This window comes from Anabrus simplex, chromosome 14, assembly GCF_040414725.1.
Source record: "Anabrus simplex isolate iqAnaSimp1 chromosome 14, ASM4041472v1, whole genome shotgun sequence".
In the NCBI taxonomy this organism is placed as follows: Eukaryota; Metazoa; Arthropoda; class Insecta; order Orthoptera; family Tettigoniidae; genus Anabrus; species Anabrus simplex.
In genome coordinates, this window is record NC_090278.1 from 78,696,224 (window position 1) to 78,710,724 (window position 14,501).

Sequence of the window (14,501 nt, forward strand, 5' to 3'; positions counted from 1 at the left end):
ATTTTGAAAGTGAGAGTGACAGAGAGAATGCTGAAAATATTGTAAGAAAGAAACGGAGCCTCGTTCTAATTGAAGGAAGTTAAAAAAAGAGTTCAAAAACTATTTCATCACTATTTTCATGGCAAACAGATGACTCTTCTCCACCAGACTTTCAAGTAACTGTGAAAAACTCTGGGAACCAAGTAGTGTTTGATGACAACACTTAAATCTTTGGTTTTTTTTAACTATTCTGCTACTGAAGTTGGTGCAAATGGCTATTGATACAACAATCTGGTATCATAAAAAACTGGTAGAAAACATTGAGCTGTCATCACATTCCAGGGTTGGAAAGTACTTTAACCCATTCACTGCCAAACCCGTATATATACATTACTGAAAACTGTGCCTCGTCCGCCAAATCCGTATATATAAGTTTTGGTGCAGTGTGTACTTCACCGATCTCACAAATGGATGCCATATAGTGTCATGCTTTGAGATTCCATTGAAATGCTCAAAGAAGTTCTGTATGGCAGATATACCACTCCATTTCGCATGTTTTGAAAGCAATCTGGTGTTATTTCAGCTTCGTTGGAGTGGAAGAACTTTCCCGCTATATGTAGCCATCGTGGCGTCTCGAAGTATACATTCATCTCTTGTTGATGAAGAAATTGAATGTTTCCTCATAAATAGTGATTCTGGAGAGCTATATTTTGATAATGAAGATGAATATCTAAGTAGTGATATTGAACTACAAGAAAGTGCGAGACAAAGTAGTAATGATGAATCTCATGCGGAATTGTCACCCCTTCCTCAGATAATCTCAGATAATTTTTTTTTTCCTAAGTGTAAATGATTTTGATAATACCATTTCTTGGATCAAAAATTTTATATTATATTTCAGTAATAGTACCACCGAGCAGAGTAAGTGCAGGTATTAACATGCTACATCTATGGAGCCAAGCTCTGCACTCAGCAGGCGAGTGGATTCGAAACCCAAATCCAGCTGTCCTGAGAACTTTTTTTTTTTTTTTTCCCTTTTGCACTCCCAAGCAAATATCAGGACAGTTCCTATTCATAAACCATAGCTGATTCCTTCCACTTCCTTACTCAGTTTCATTCACCATCTTTCATCTCATATTCATTATATTCTCAATTGAGGTTCGCATCGGGAAGGACAACCGCCCATAAAAATATGGTGTAAAATATAGTCTTGGCTGCTGGGTTAAGGGAACGACATGCATTCCATTAGTAGTATCAGTAAATATCTATCTGTGGAAGTGCTTCTTCCTTAAATAAAAACCCAGCCCAGAGAGCTTGCCTGGTCATCAAAACTCAGCAGTGAAAAGGTTAAACTATCAACTTATGTACCTGTAAGGAATTACATATATTAGCTGCCTCCATACTTCAGGAAATAATTTTATTTTGGGCTCTTTACTTAGTATAAAGATGGTGTACGCGTGGGCACAAAAAGTGTAATTTTGTTTTCTCTCAAAATAATATTGAATATAAGTGTAGGATTTTCCATTTGCTTTTAGATTTATAAAGAACCAATATTTATAAACCAAGCTAATCACCACCATTGATAAATTAAAAATTGAGGCTTGTACAAAAAGTTTGCATATGAAAGAAAAAACACAGCACTGGGGTACCAAACAGTCAACTGGTAACTCAACTCTTAAAAGGTTAAAGAAATCATTATTTTTAAAAATTTACAAAAAACATAACATCGTTTTCTTCACTGTTTTTATTTACACCTGTACATACGTCAAATATTGGAGCCGATGGACGATAGAAAGGAAGCTCTGTCATTGTTTCTGTCCAGATTACTATTCACCCTTCCAGCACATTAATTGTGCATGTAATCACACTCACATTCACTACCTGAAGTGTCAGATCATCACCTATCATTGTTGTAAAATATCACACATTTCTTCTTCCAAAATCACTCTATTACTAGAAAATTTACTCGTTTGAAGCTTTTTCTACTACAGAACCACCATCACTTTCACATTCAATCAGTCTGAGAAGTGCCCACATTGGCTTCTATAAAATGAGTAAACTAACACAAAGGGAGGATTGTACAGTGTCAAGAAAATAGGACAATGGTGTCATCTATGGAAGAAAAAGAAACTTCTAAGTGGAACTCTTCTGGTCTCCGAAAACACAAGCATATTGGAACACACTCCACTGAATGAGCCCTAAACCACTTTACTCCTCTACAGGAGCAAAGGTGTTCATAGTACAGGTAAAGGAACCATTTAGGAAGGGCTACAGGTCAGCTGATCCTCTGATAGAAAAACCCATGTACTCCAAGACGATCAGCCAATATAGATTTGAACAGATGCTCACACATTCGTTTTTGTCAGGCCATTATATATACAGTAAATTTCATCGAAGTAAGTTTAAGGTTACTGAAGCTAGGTTCATTTGTTTCTATGCAAGTGGTTTACCATTAATTTTCTCATGAAACTGCCATGCACAGGTTACTCATTTACAGTAGAATAAGGTAATAAAGCTGCCTATATACAAAAATGATCAGACCTTAACACATAAAAGTTCAGCATTGCACATCTGTAAAGGAGTGGTAGGGTATGTGTTGTCTCCAGGTTTCACCCTCCCTGAACATCATCATCATCCCACATCCAGACACACAGGTCAGCCATAGGCGACAATCAGAACAATCTGTACAAAGTGCGTCAAACACGTGCTCGAACTCTCCTGGCATTAAAAGCAATAAGATAAACGAATGAATCTATTGTGTAATACTGTATCGAAAAAAGACGTACACAACTGAGTGGCCTAATCGCTTGTCAAATATCTACGGAATGGGAAAAACCTGTAGGTGACTACTCACATAGCCAGCGCAAAATATAATCAGCTCGACCTATCTCTAGGTCTTCGACAGAGGTGTGAAAATTATTAGACTCAAAGGAGAAGACATAAATTAAATTGACTTAGTTTTTCCTTTTGCCGTCAATTGTCTTTCTAATTTGATCCATGGGACTCATATTTCATTCAAATATTCATCCTCCTTACTAAACTTCATGAAATACTGTATTATTTGTAATTTCCTAAATATTAGGTTGAGATTAAATATTTCTATTTGGCCGGGTGCTAATCATACAACACCAGTTTCCAAGAGATTACATAGTAAGTAGTACGAAGCATAGCAAATTTTCCCAGCACTCAAGTAAAGCAAAATATCACAGAACCACTTCATTTTACATTATAACACTCAAATGAGAAATTAAAAATCCTCAACATTAGACTTTAATATTGGTACTGGACTCTAATGACTATAATATTGTCACTGATATAACTGAAAGAAAATGCAACTTGTTCCTATAATTTACTTTAAACTAACATGTAACACATAAATCAGCCTGGGGACTGGGTGTTAGTGTCGCCCTTAATGTTCCTTTCCTCACATTCAACATTCTACACTTCCGCAATTACACTTGCGTGCAGGTTCATATCATATGGTCCCAGTAGTGGCAAAAGATCTACAGAGGTCGATGCAACAAACAAATATTTTTTTTAATGCCCACATAAATCAGCCCCACTACAGCACAAAAAGGTTTTTATAGGAAGACGAGTAATAGGTAATTCAACAATGGAAATATTCAATTATTAGTGTTGAGTCTAATAAGTCTCACATCTCTGTGCATGCAGCTCGTCACACAATGAGAGGACAAGGCTCTTGAGAACTCTTAATGACTCATCTCGATAGTAACAGGTCATATCACTGTTTTCAGAAATCCCATGATCCAACATCAGACAGCCGTACACTAGCTAACATTCAAAACCATCAAAACTCTTGTTTTGACGTTCAATTGAAAAATACTGTTAGAAATATGCATTTTCTTATGGAGCAAAAATAATTAATACCTGAAGTAAATATGAAATTAATTATAGTTATGAAAATGCATGTCCAATTAGTACAGTTAACAGCATGTTTTCAATTCAAGATGTGGGAAGTAAAGAAAGAAATATAACACAGTTTTACATTAAAGGTGAATTAAAGTACAACTAAACAATAAAATTGTATACGTTCTGTTCTCTGTTATTGTATGGTAAACACTATTACAATTGTTTACCTCACCTCCACATATTATTAATGGTTTATTAATACATAAATTTACAATGTGGTATTAAGGAATAATTTCACTGTAGGCAGATAATAAGAAAGAAGAATCACTTACAATATTTGGTGATTCTTCTGTATCACATGGCCATTTTGGCTCACACTTTATAAAACCTGCTTCCTCCATAACTTCCGAATCTCTGTAATAAGAAAACAAAGAGAAAATTTAGTTTAGAAATAGTATTGTTTATAATTCTGTATTCTAAATTATGGTTATGAAAATGCCAATTGCATTATAGAGCTGAAAGAGTAGCTTCAAATCAAAATGTGTGAAATTATATGAAAATTGCAACATAGCTTCTAAATAATTTAATTATGACACTTTGAAAAAGTAGATGAAGGGCTAGGAAATAGACTGCAACAGAACATTCAAGCTGAAAGAAATTTATTAACTAGTAAATAAATAAAATTTAATTCAACTGGCAATGTCTGCTCTGCCATGTTATCATGATTCATTCCCAATAAAAAGTAAGTACGGCTTGAATGTCTCCTGCCAGAAGGTTCCAACCTTAACTATAAATACACAACAGATCAATTGAGTAAAGCCAGAAAATATCAAACAAATTTTTGAAAGTCAAGAAGTAACCCCAAACTAATGAACACCATTTTATTATCACACTACTTTCAAAATCACAATCACTCATAAGGTCTTCATCTATACTGTAACAAATTTAGCAAAACTATTATCAACATAAAGTATAAAAGAGTCAATTCAACAAACATCTGAGGTATTAAATAGTATTGCACTTATCCATGTTCAAAGAATATATCAGCAGGAACAACTTCCAGGAACAGTAAAAAAGACGTTAGACCAAATTGGTGTATGAAAACGCAGTGACCGGAGAGCTATTGGCATAATTTCAAACATTGACGCTTCATGGTAGACAGGACAGCGAATGACTTGCCCCAAGTAGGACAAAGAAGTGACCTTTCACCCTTGTGGAAAAGCATATGAATCTCAAGGGAACGGCAAGTGATATCACTTACAGCAAAATGCACATTGATGAAGTAGCCGTCCTGTGTGCATACGTGAATGGAATAGCAAGCCAGCTTTAGATGAAAATGTCTTTTCACAAAATTTACATCTCAAAACTAGACCTCCGGTATGCTGTAACATATGTTCCTTCAGGGATGCTTGATGAGAATAGGATTTATTGCATTGAACACACTTGAGAGTTTCTCGTTTATATGCTTAGGCATATGTCTCCTAAGGTCACCCTTGTTTACGAAAACTATGCCATAATTGGAACAAAATACATCCTTCTCGCCATTGTGGTACCGCATATGTACACGTAAACTAGATGACTGGCAGAAGCCTTTACCGCACAACTTACAGGCATAACTTGTCTTCCCATTGTGCCAGACCAAATGCCCTCGTAGTACCTAGCCTACAATGAAGGCATCTCCGCATTCAGAACAAACATTCGGCTTATCGCCATTATGCCGCTTAACGTTATGTTCAATCCTCCTTTCAATTTAAATGATTTCCCACAAACTGTACAAACGAAAGGTTTCTCCCCTGTATGTATTGTAATAGATATAGCGTCCGCTATATAGCTGACGCCTGTGATAAACTACGTGGCGCTGAGATCCGTCCAGGGAGGACAATCGGCAGGAAAGAGAACTACGAACCGGCTCTGATGATGGCCCACAAGACAGAGGCAGCGACTGCAACGGCACGGCTGGAGGGACCCGTACTAGGAGAAGGAGCAGCAATGGAAGACGAACCGATGACCAACGAACGAGGATGCCACCTGACTAGGACACTTGTTCGGCACGAAGCTGCGTGCCGGTACGAACATCGAATTCCGCACCCCGGAAGAAGAGGAAATCCAGCAGGGCTAAACCTGGGACGGGCAAACCAGTCCCGGGCATCACACCAGAGGACTACAAAGGCGCTCAAGCCCTGAAAGTAGACGCGGGTGTGGACGAAAGGAAAACCACCGAAGTTCCGGCTGCCATGCGAGGACTTGCTGATCGTTACCAACGGGAACGAGGACACCGTCGACCCGACCCAGCGGATCCCCTGTGGGAAGGTGGTGGTCAACCAAACAAACCGTATTGCAGCGTATCGTGGGGCCGCTCGGGGCGAGCAGCCTTAAGGAGGGGGCAATGTAATAGATATAGTGTCCGCCATGCCAAGTCGCTACGCGCCGAGCTCGTCACCCATCGCACCCACCCCCTTAGACTCGAGCGCGCCAGTCGCGAGCATCATTTAAGTGCTGGGCGGGCCCTTCTCTCTTCTGTCCGTGGTCGCACCGCGTGGGACGACAGAAATGTCTCCGCGATTAATCTGGAGTGTGCCATCTCGCGATGCTCCTAGACCCGTCCAGCATCCGGACGATTCTAGAAGAACCAGCGCAGGTATAAAAGAGCGAGTCAGTGAGAGCTAGTCAGTGAGAATTGGTCGAGTGTGAGGGTTAGTTAGTGAGTGTGTGAGGAGTGAGCGCAGTCGGGCTGAGGTGTCAGCCTGAATGGAGCATGCGCCTGTGGGAGCCGAGGACTCATTCCTGTCTCGTTGACGTCGTGCGTATCTCTTGGGGCCGGCTACTGGAGAAGAACCTGGAGTGTTCTGGAGTAGCGCGACGAAAAAACTGGGTCCCGACGTGGAAGACTGCGGAGTTCGACGGATCGAGTAAACAGCGGATACTATCCCGACCTGCGACACGGACGTGTAGGCTGTGGACCGTAACAGCGCTAACGAGTGTGACTGAGTGGCTGAGAGAGTGTACTGTAAATAATCGACGACTCTGTGTATGTGTGTGTGTGTCATTGTAGGTGGAACCTAAGAGAAACTAAGAGAGAACGCGCGAACCCTAAGTGTGTAAGTGTACTTGTGTAACTTGTAAGCTCGGCTATCGTCTGTCTGTGTGTGTGTAAATCTGCAATTGTAGTGCTTAGTTAATAAATCTTAGAAATAGGTTGCTACCAGGTGCTGTATTTATTTATTTATTTATCTACCCGCCAACATGTTACAGTATTAAAATATGTCTACCAAGAGCAGATGGTGTGCTAAAAAATATATGGCAGTGAGCAGAAGTATAATTTTTCTGTTCGTTATAAATTGCAAGTTTCTGTTCATGGTAAATCGCAAGTGTACTAGTCTGCCTTGTTGAAGTAGAATCACACGATACAGCAACATAATCACTGCTTGGTTGTGTTGAGGCAATACTACACCCGTCTGACGAGTCTGGCTTACCAGCCTCCCCAATGGCAGAATGCATTCTGAAAACGAGAATATTAAATAACTGTTCACTAAAAAATACTTTTCATTTACCATGATTTGGCAAAAGTAGTTTGATCTCCACTCTGGATAAGTTGAGTTTACTTCCATGTTTTTACACAATAATTTAACATACAAAAGAATAACCCATTTCATGAAATGTATTCATATAGTTGCAGTCTGCCTTCATCAGCCAAGATTCTTCTTAGTCCCCTCTGAGCTCATTATTTTTCTCCAGCTATTACGAGGGACAGCTTCAGTGCTCGGTGAGAGACTAAGTGGACAGATCTTCAGTCTTAACATACACAATAGCCAGTTACCAAATAACAGCTAACTCATACTGATGATGATGACCATGATATCTTGTTGTTTAAAGGGGCGTAACATTGAAGGTCATCAGCCTGCTAACTCATACTAGGGCAATGAGGTTCGACATTGAAATCTGTTGTCTACACAAAAGTTATGATGAAGGTTGATGACTTAAATGTACTGATTTATAGGTCATTGGTCCCTGATGACATGAAATGAAATGCTGACTTAAAATGTATGTAATTACTAAGATGGATATGCATATGAAAATAACTAATCAGTGGAATTTGATTTGAAATGCATTATTTTCAATGACATTACTAAAATATGAATAAAATATAATCATATTCAATGGATATAATGCAAAATTAAAAGCTAAAATCAATTTCAAACCTAGAACTAGTAGATAAAAAGTCAGTTAAAAGACTGAAAGGGTAATAAAATTTACAAAATTACTAAAAATAATATACATTTACTTGTAAATTAAATGTCCAAATAATAACTAGGATTCAATATTAGAGTTTAAAAACAGTTAAATAAATAACTATGCCTCATAAAACAGATGATGATGTCTTCTGACTATTCATCTCTTCATTAAAATGTCATCCGGGGTGTAAGTTCTTATCACTTACCGAATCCCCACCTAGGTTATGTTGATGAGATAGACATCAGTTGTGTCAGTAAACTAGTCTTCAAATGGTTATTTTTTGGCAATTGTCTTTACGTCACACCGTCACAGATAGGTCTTATGGCGATGATGGCATGGGAAAGAGCTAGTAGTGCAAAGGATGTGGCTGTGGCCTTAATGAAGGTACAGCCACAGCATTTGCCTGGTGTAAAAATAGGAAACCACAGAAAACCATCTTCGGGGCTGCCGACAGTGGGGTGTGAACCCACTATCTCCCGAGTTCAAGTTCACAGCTCTGTTTTCTTAACAGCACATCCAACCAGCTCAGGCAAATGGTTATAAATGCTTTATCCTAGGATCTCCAAACAGTGAGCTTTCACTGTTGTTTCAGAAGAAAGATGTCCTCACAAACTACAATAAATAAACCTGAATCGGTACAATTATTCAAGCTAGAACAATAATCAATTTAAAAGTTGCAGTCAACTGAAAAAGACAATAAAATAATTATGAGTTATAGATGTAATTTTTACCATGAATTACATCATCATCTCTGCCACAAACAATAAATAAAATAATGGTTAAACCAGCAACAGTGAGGGTAGGAAATGCATAATGGTTGAGCACCTCCGGTGGAGTAAGCCTCCTTACTCCCTAACAGACACATTGAGGAGGTTAGGTAAAGAGTAACAGAAGGCCAAAATGATCGTAGTGGTCACCGTCAGCATTTCTCCAACTATCGGATTTCATGACATTAAGTCACACAAATGGCATCATCAGCACTCTTGAAGATAATAAAGGTTTAGAATGTGTAATGTGTAGCAAACATTACAATGGTATGAGTGTGTACGAAGAAATAAAGCACTAATGTATAGTAATATCATAAGGAGGGTAAGTTTATACATGGAGGTTGATCTCTGCAACCACTCAAATGGCTTTGGTAATTCATTAACGCATGTCATTCAATGAAAAAGTGAACTCTCAAATACCTAGTACACAACAGATAAATTTGTAGATAGGTCCTATAAGAAACAACTGCTCACAAAGCAAAAAGTCCTCCAGAGCAAAAAGCATGTCAAGAACAACATGTCTATGATTACTCTTGGTTATGAACTTCCAGTCCGATTTACATTATCCAATCTTTCAACCCAGCCAGAAAAAATCTATATTCAAACGTTAAGCAGCTGCAGTTGGAAAAATATTATCAATACCCAAGGGTGAATCAAATGAGAGAAATAGGAAGCAATTTTTTTTCTTCAGAAGTGAAATGTCTAAGAGATTCAGCAGTTTCACCTTGGGTTCCACAAGAGTCAAAATATAAGCCTTTTAATGTTTCTGATTCTGATTAATTATTTGCCTGATATACTTTATCAATCTAGGTTTTAAGTTATTTTTCTTAGTCAGTGTTAAATTTCAAATGTTGTGACCCTGAAAGCAATTCTATCAACAACAGCAAATAAAGTGGTCTTCTGCAGTGTACAGTATTCTTTCCAGTGGCAGATTCGACAAACGCCTTATCTGGTCAACGCACCAGTTCAGTGTGTGTACCTTCAGCCATTTCCTACCAACTTTCCCCTCAATGCCACTTTGCCAAATCACATGACTAAACCTCTCAACATTTGCCTTTGGATGCTTAGCAGAGACATGTAAAGAGGCGATCTTTAGCTCCTGCAGAATGGAGTCATTCATTCTTCATACTACCCACGATATTCATAGCATGCTTTGATAGCTCGTCATCTCAAAGTTATATATAATATAAAACAATAATAGCCGAAGTGATGACAGGATGAAGAAAGTGATATGAGAATAACTAGGATGTCAACTGAAAGAAAAAGTTACTTTTTGCAACAGTTTATATTGTGATAATAGTCATAGAACTAAGTTTTATGTGCAATTAAAGCAGATTTTTAACTTGGAAAATTCTTCACATAATGGCCAGAATACAACAAGGGTATCATATCTATCACCTGGATACTTCTGCAATGAAAACCAAATTTTAAATCACATACATTCATAAAACAAGGATTCATTAGACAGCAACCAACGAGGTGTGATTATCTTTCAGCTGTGAGCTGGCTGGAAGATCCAGTACCTGGCTCTAGCAATTCTCACTCCATAACATTACATGGTATGATTCTCTATTACAATATGTCATACACAAAAAGTCATTCAATTTTCATTGATATAATACACCACAATTACACTGTTGAAAAACACAGAGAAATAAACAATAAGGAACACTGACAGTAATGTCTATGTCCTAGTATGAATCAAATCATCCAAATATAACACTCACTCAACTGACTGCTCAAAGCACAAATTAGCCAGTCGTGCGACCGGTGAGATCACCAAATATCTATGTCCCGGCTGATTCCTCCCAGTCAAATGGTACACCAACCTCGTACATATCCAGCATTAAGATACATTTACATGGACTGTCATTTGATTCAATTAGTTAAATTGAAAATAACCATTCACTACTGTCATAATGAAGAAGATTCTAGTCTTTTATATTTTATGATCAGCACTTACTCATTTGGCACCGTTCCACAGATATCATCATCGTTGCTGGGTTCTTCTTTCATATCCTGCAAAAGAACCAGAGCATTCTGAGCTATGTTAAATCACCCTCCGCTAACACTGCCCTTTTATTGCCATATGTCGTTAATTCTCCATATGAGAACATGCAAAATGAAAGGGCCAAATGTTAAGAGAAATATTACCTGAACCACATCTTAATTATTTATTCTACAGTTAAAGATTTGAAGCACAACAGCTTTTATGTGATGAGTATTTCAATTCAGAAACACGGAGTTCACCTAGAGCCACCGGCGAGGGCAGACGTACAGAGTGGAGGGTCCCTGGAGTGGGAGAAGGTAGTGTAAGTGCGGAGTGTTGGAAGTCAGCGAGGTGTGTATAGGCAATGATTGGTGTAGAACAGTACAGGGCGAGCATAGGTGGTTGGGAGGGAAGAAAGAAGAAAAAAGAAGTGAAGACAAGAGGATGTACAATAGATCTGGATAAAATAGGAGAATTTATGCTTTCTGCAGCGGTGAGTTTGATACTGCTTTGGATCGGGGGAGTAGAACTGAACCCAGGTCCTACTTCCAGGGGAAATATGAGCTGGGAGGACATGGAAACAATCAGAAAAATTGTAAAAGAGGTGGTCGCGGAGACATGTCCCTTTGAACAAATCAAAAACATGATCAAGGAACAAACGAGGGAGTTTGAAAAAATGAAGGGGTTGTTTCAAGAAAAGGTAGAAGACACAGCTTCACAGGTGAGAAGTAATGGTGCAGAAATTTCAGCATTAAGAGAGGAGATAGGGAGATTGGAAGAGGAGGTGTCGAAACTGAAAGCCGACGTAGTTGCTAACTCCCGAAGTCGCAGAAATAAATGCTTATTTATATATGGAGTGCAAGAGGGGAAGAAGGAAGATAAGACGAGTATAATTTATAAAGTAGTGGACATAATTCAGGGTAAAATGAAAATAAATTTCAGTGAAGTGGACATTGATGATGTGACAAGAGTGGGAAGATTTGGAGGTAATAGGTCTATCAAAGTGCAATTATTTTCTACATTGATGGCTGATATAGTGGTGCGTAATGCAGGTAACGTACAAAGGGATAAAATATGGATAAGGAGGGATATGGGAACGGAAGCGTGGAGGAATGAAAGAATCCTAAAAAAACACATGATACGAGCCAGGCAGCAGGGGTTGAATGCAGTCATCAGAGGACAGGAATTAGTGGTGACAAGCAACAACTGGAGGAGAATATGGTCGGTGAATAGACTGATGGATCTAGAACGGAGGATGAAACAAGAGGAGGAGGCTAAGAGAAGTGTAGTGAATAATGGGGAAGACAAACGAGTGGATGATAATAGGCAAGTGAAAGATAACGAGGGTAGAAGTGTTATTATCGGAAGTATTACTGAAAAGGGTCAAGAGAGACAGAGAGAAGTGCTAAGTGGAAGTAGGAATAACGGCAAGGAAAGAGCAGTGGTCGAACAGTGCAGTGGAGAGGCTGAAGAACAAATGGGTGATGGGGGCAAGGAGAGTGAGCAACAAGAAGCTGAGAGAGCCGTGTGTAGTGGTGTAGTAAGGCAAGAACAGGGTAAAAAAGTAAGGTCAGAGTCACTCCGTGAGTTTCTCGAGCAGAATCTGAGTTTGAGCGGAGGGAGAAATAGAAACTATACGGACATGAGGGGAGCTGCAGAAATATGGGGTACAAAGTGGACATGAGAGGGGGGGTAGCTACTAGAAGTAAAAAACAGTAGTAGGTGGTTCGGTTACTGAAAGTAGAGTTGAGAAGCGAGAATGGTATTTATTAGTGGAGGTTGAAATGTTGTGATGGAGAAGTGGTATATAAGTTATGATATGTTATAGGGGCGAAATGTGGTGTTGGAGAAGTAGTGGTATAAGATGGTGGATGGCAGAAGGTGAGTGTAATGGTAGAAGAAGTAGAGGTGGTATATGAGGTGGAGTTGGTGTTGTATTGCTGAAATGTGGTGTTGGAAAATATTGAGGGCTTGGTATTTTTGACTATGTGTTATGATTAATTTAGGAGGTGTTATATCGTTGGAATGTGGTGTGGGAGAAGTGGTGATATAAGTAGAGGTGGTATATGATGTGGAGTTGGTGTTCTATTGCTGAAATGTGGTGTTGGAAGTATTGAAGGCTCAGTATTTATGATTATGTGCTATGATTAATTTATGAGGTGTTATGTGGGGTGAGAGAAGTGGTGATATAAGATAGTGGAAGGAAGATGTATGGTTTGGTATTGAGATGGTTTATTTACGGCTGAATTCGTGGGAGTTGGGAGGTGGTATTATTGTATGGGTGTCTGGTATGAGTATTGAATTTTTGGAGTTGGAGAGAGGTGATTTTATTATCATTTTGTAAATTTTGGTTTGTTTGTATGGAGAGGACGAAGAAATGTGATGTTGGAGAGGTGTTGGTATATGTTGAAATGTGGTGTTGGAGAAGTGATGGTATAAGATGGTGGATGGCAGAAGGTGAGTGTATTTGTAGAAGAAGTAGAGGTGGTATATGAGGTGGAGTTGGTGTTGTATTGCTGAAATGTGGTGTTGGAAAATACTGAGGGCTTGGTATTTATGATTATGTGTTATGATTAATTTAGGTGGTGTTATATCGTTGGAATGTGGTGTGGGAGAAGTGGTGATATAAGTAGAGGTGGTATATGATGTGGAGTTGGTGTTGTATTGCTGAAATGTGGTGTTGGAAGTATTGAAGGCTTAGTATTTATGATTATGTGTTATGATTAATTTATGAGGTGTTATATCGTTGGAATGATGTGGAGTTGGTGTTGTATTGCTGAAATGTGGTGTTGGAAGTATTGAAGGCTTAGTATTTATGATTATGTGTTATGATTACTTTATGAGGTGTTATGTGTGGTGGGAGAAGTGGTGATATAAGATAGTGGAAGGCAGATGTATGGTTTGGTATTGAGATGGTTTATTTACGGCTGAATTCGTGGGAGTTGGGAGGTGGTATTATTGTATCGGTGTCTGGTATGGAGAGGACGAAGAAATGTGATGGTGGAGAGGTGTTGGTATGTGCGTGATTGGTATTTGTTATTCATTGCCGAAATTTTTGGAGATGGAGAGGGAATTTTATTATGGAGTGTTATGACGGAATGAAATGAAATGAAGCAATGTTAACGCGGATTGGTAAAAGTTGTGGTATGGTGGATTGAAATGCAATGACGGAATATTGTTGTTAGTATATAGCCTTCTACTATAGGAAGTGCAATCTGAAAGATGGCTGGTTTGGTATGCAATTGTGTAATGTTGCTGTTGTAGCTTATTTTGGAGTAGGTCAGGGAACAATAAAGATGATGAAAATGCTGAAGCAAGAAGGTTGCATGATGAGTGGGTATGTGTGAGTGACAACAAGCAGAAAGTTGCAACACCAGCAGTAGAATGTAAATATAGACCCGGCTGAGGAGGTCTGGTCTATAACTGTAGCGTTAGGTCTTTTTGTTTTATTGTTCATTTTATTTTGTATATGGTGGAGAGGGGTGGCTTAGGTTGGACTACGTTTATTAATTTCATTAGTTATTGATGTTTTAAGTGTGAATTTAGAATTAGACAGGGGAGTAGCTGGACGTGGCAGCATGAAGAGACGGAGGATGACTACCGTGGTGACCTAACTTTTGAGGTCACGTTTCCGGAGTATCTGACAGGCTTCATGGCACGGC

At 38.8% G+C, this 14,501-nt stretch overlaps 1 protein-coding gene across 1 annotated transcript in view; it reads right to left on the reverse strand.

Annotated features, from left to right (window-relative positions):
- The window catches only part of LOC137502991 (zinc finger protein 501-like), a 49,446-nt gene that overhangs the window by 15,503 nt on the left and 19,442 nt on the right, over positions 1 to 14,501 (reverse strand). Inside the window, exons 4-5 of the mRNA XM_068230297.1 lie at positions 10,813 to 10,868; positions 4,182 to 4,263 (exon numbers count right to left, since the gene is read on the reverse strand). Of these exons, the coding sequence (XP_068086398.1) occupies positions 4,182 to 4,263; positions 10,813 to 10,868 (138 nt within the window). The remainder of the gene's footprint in view (positions 1 to 4,181; positions 4,264 to 10,812; positions 10,869 to 14,501) is intronic.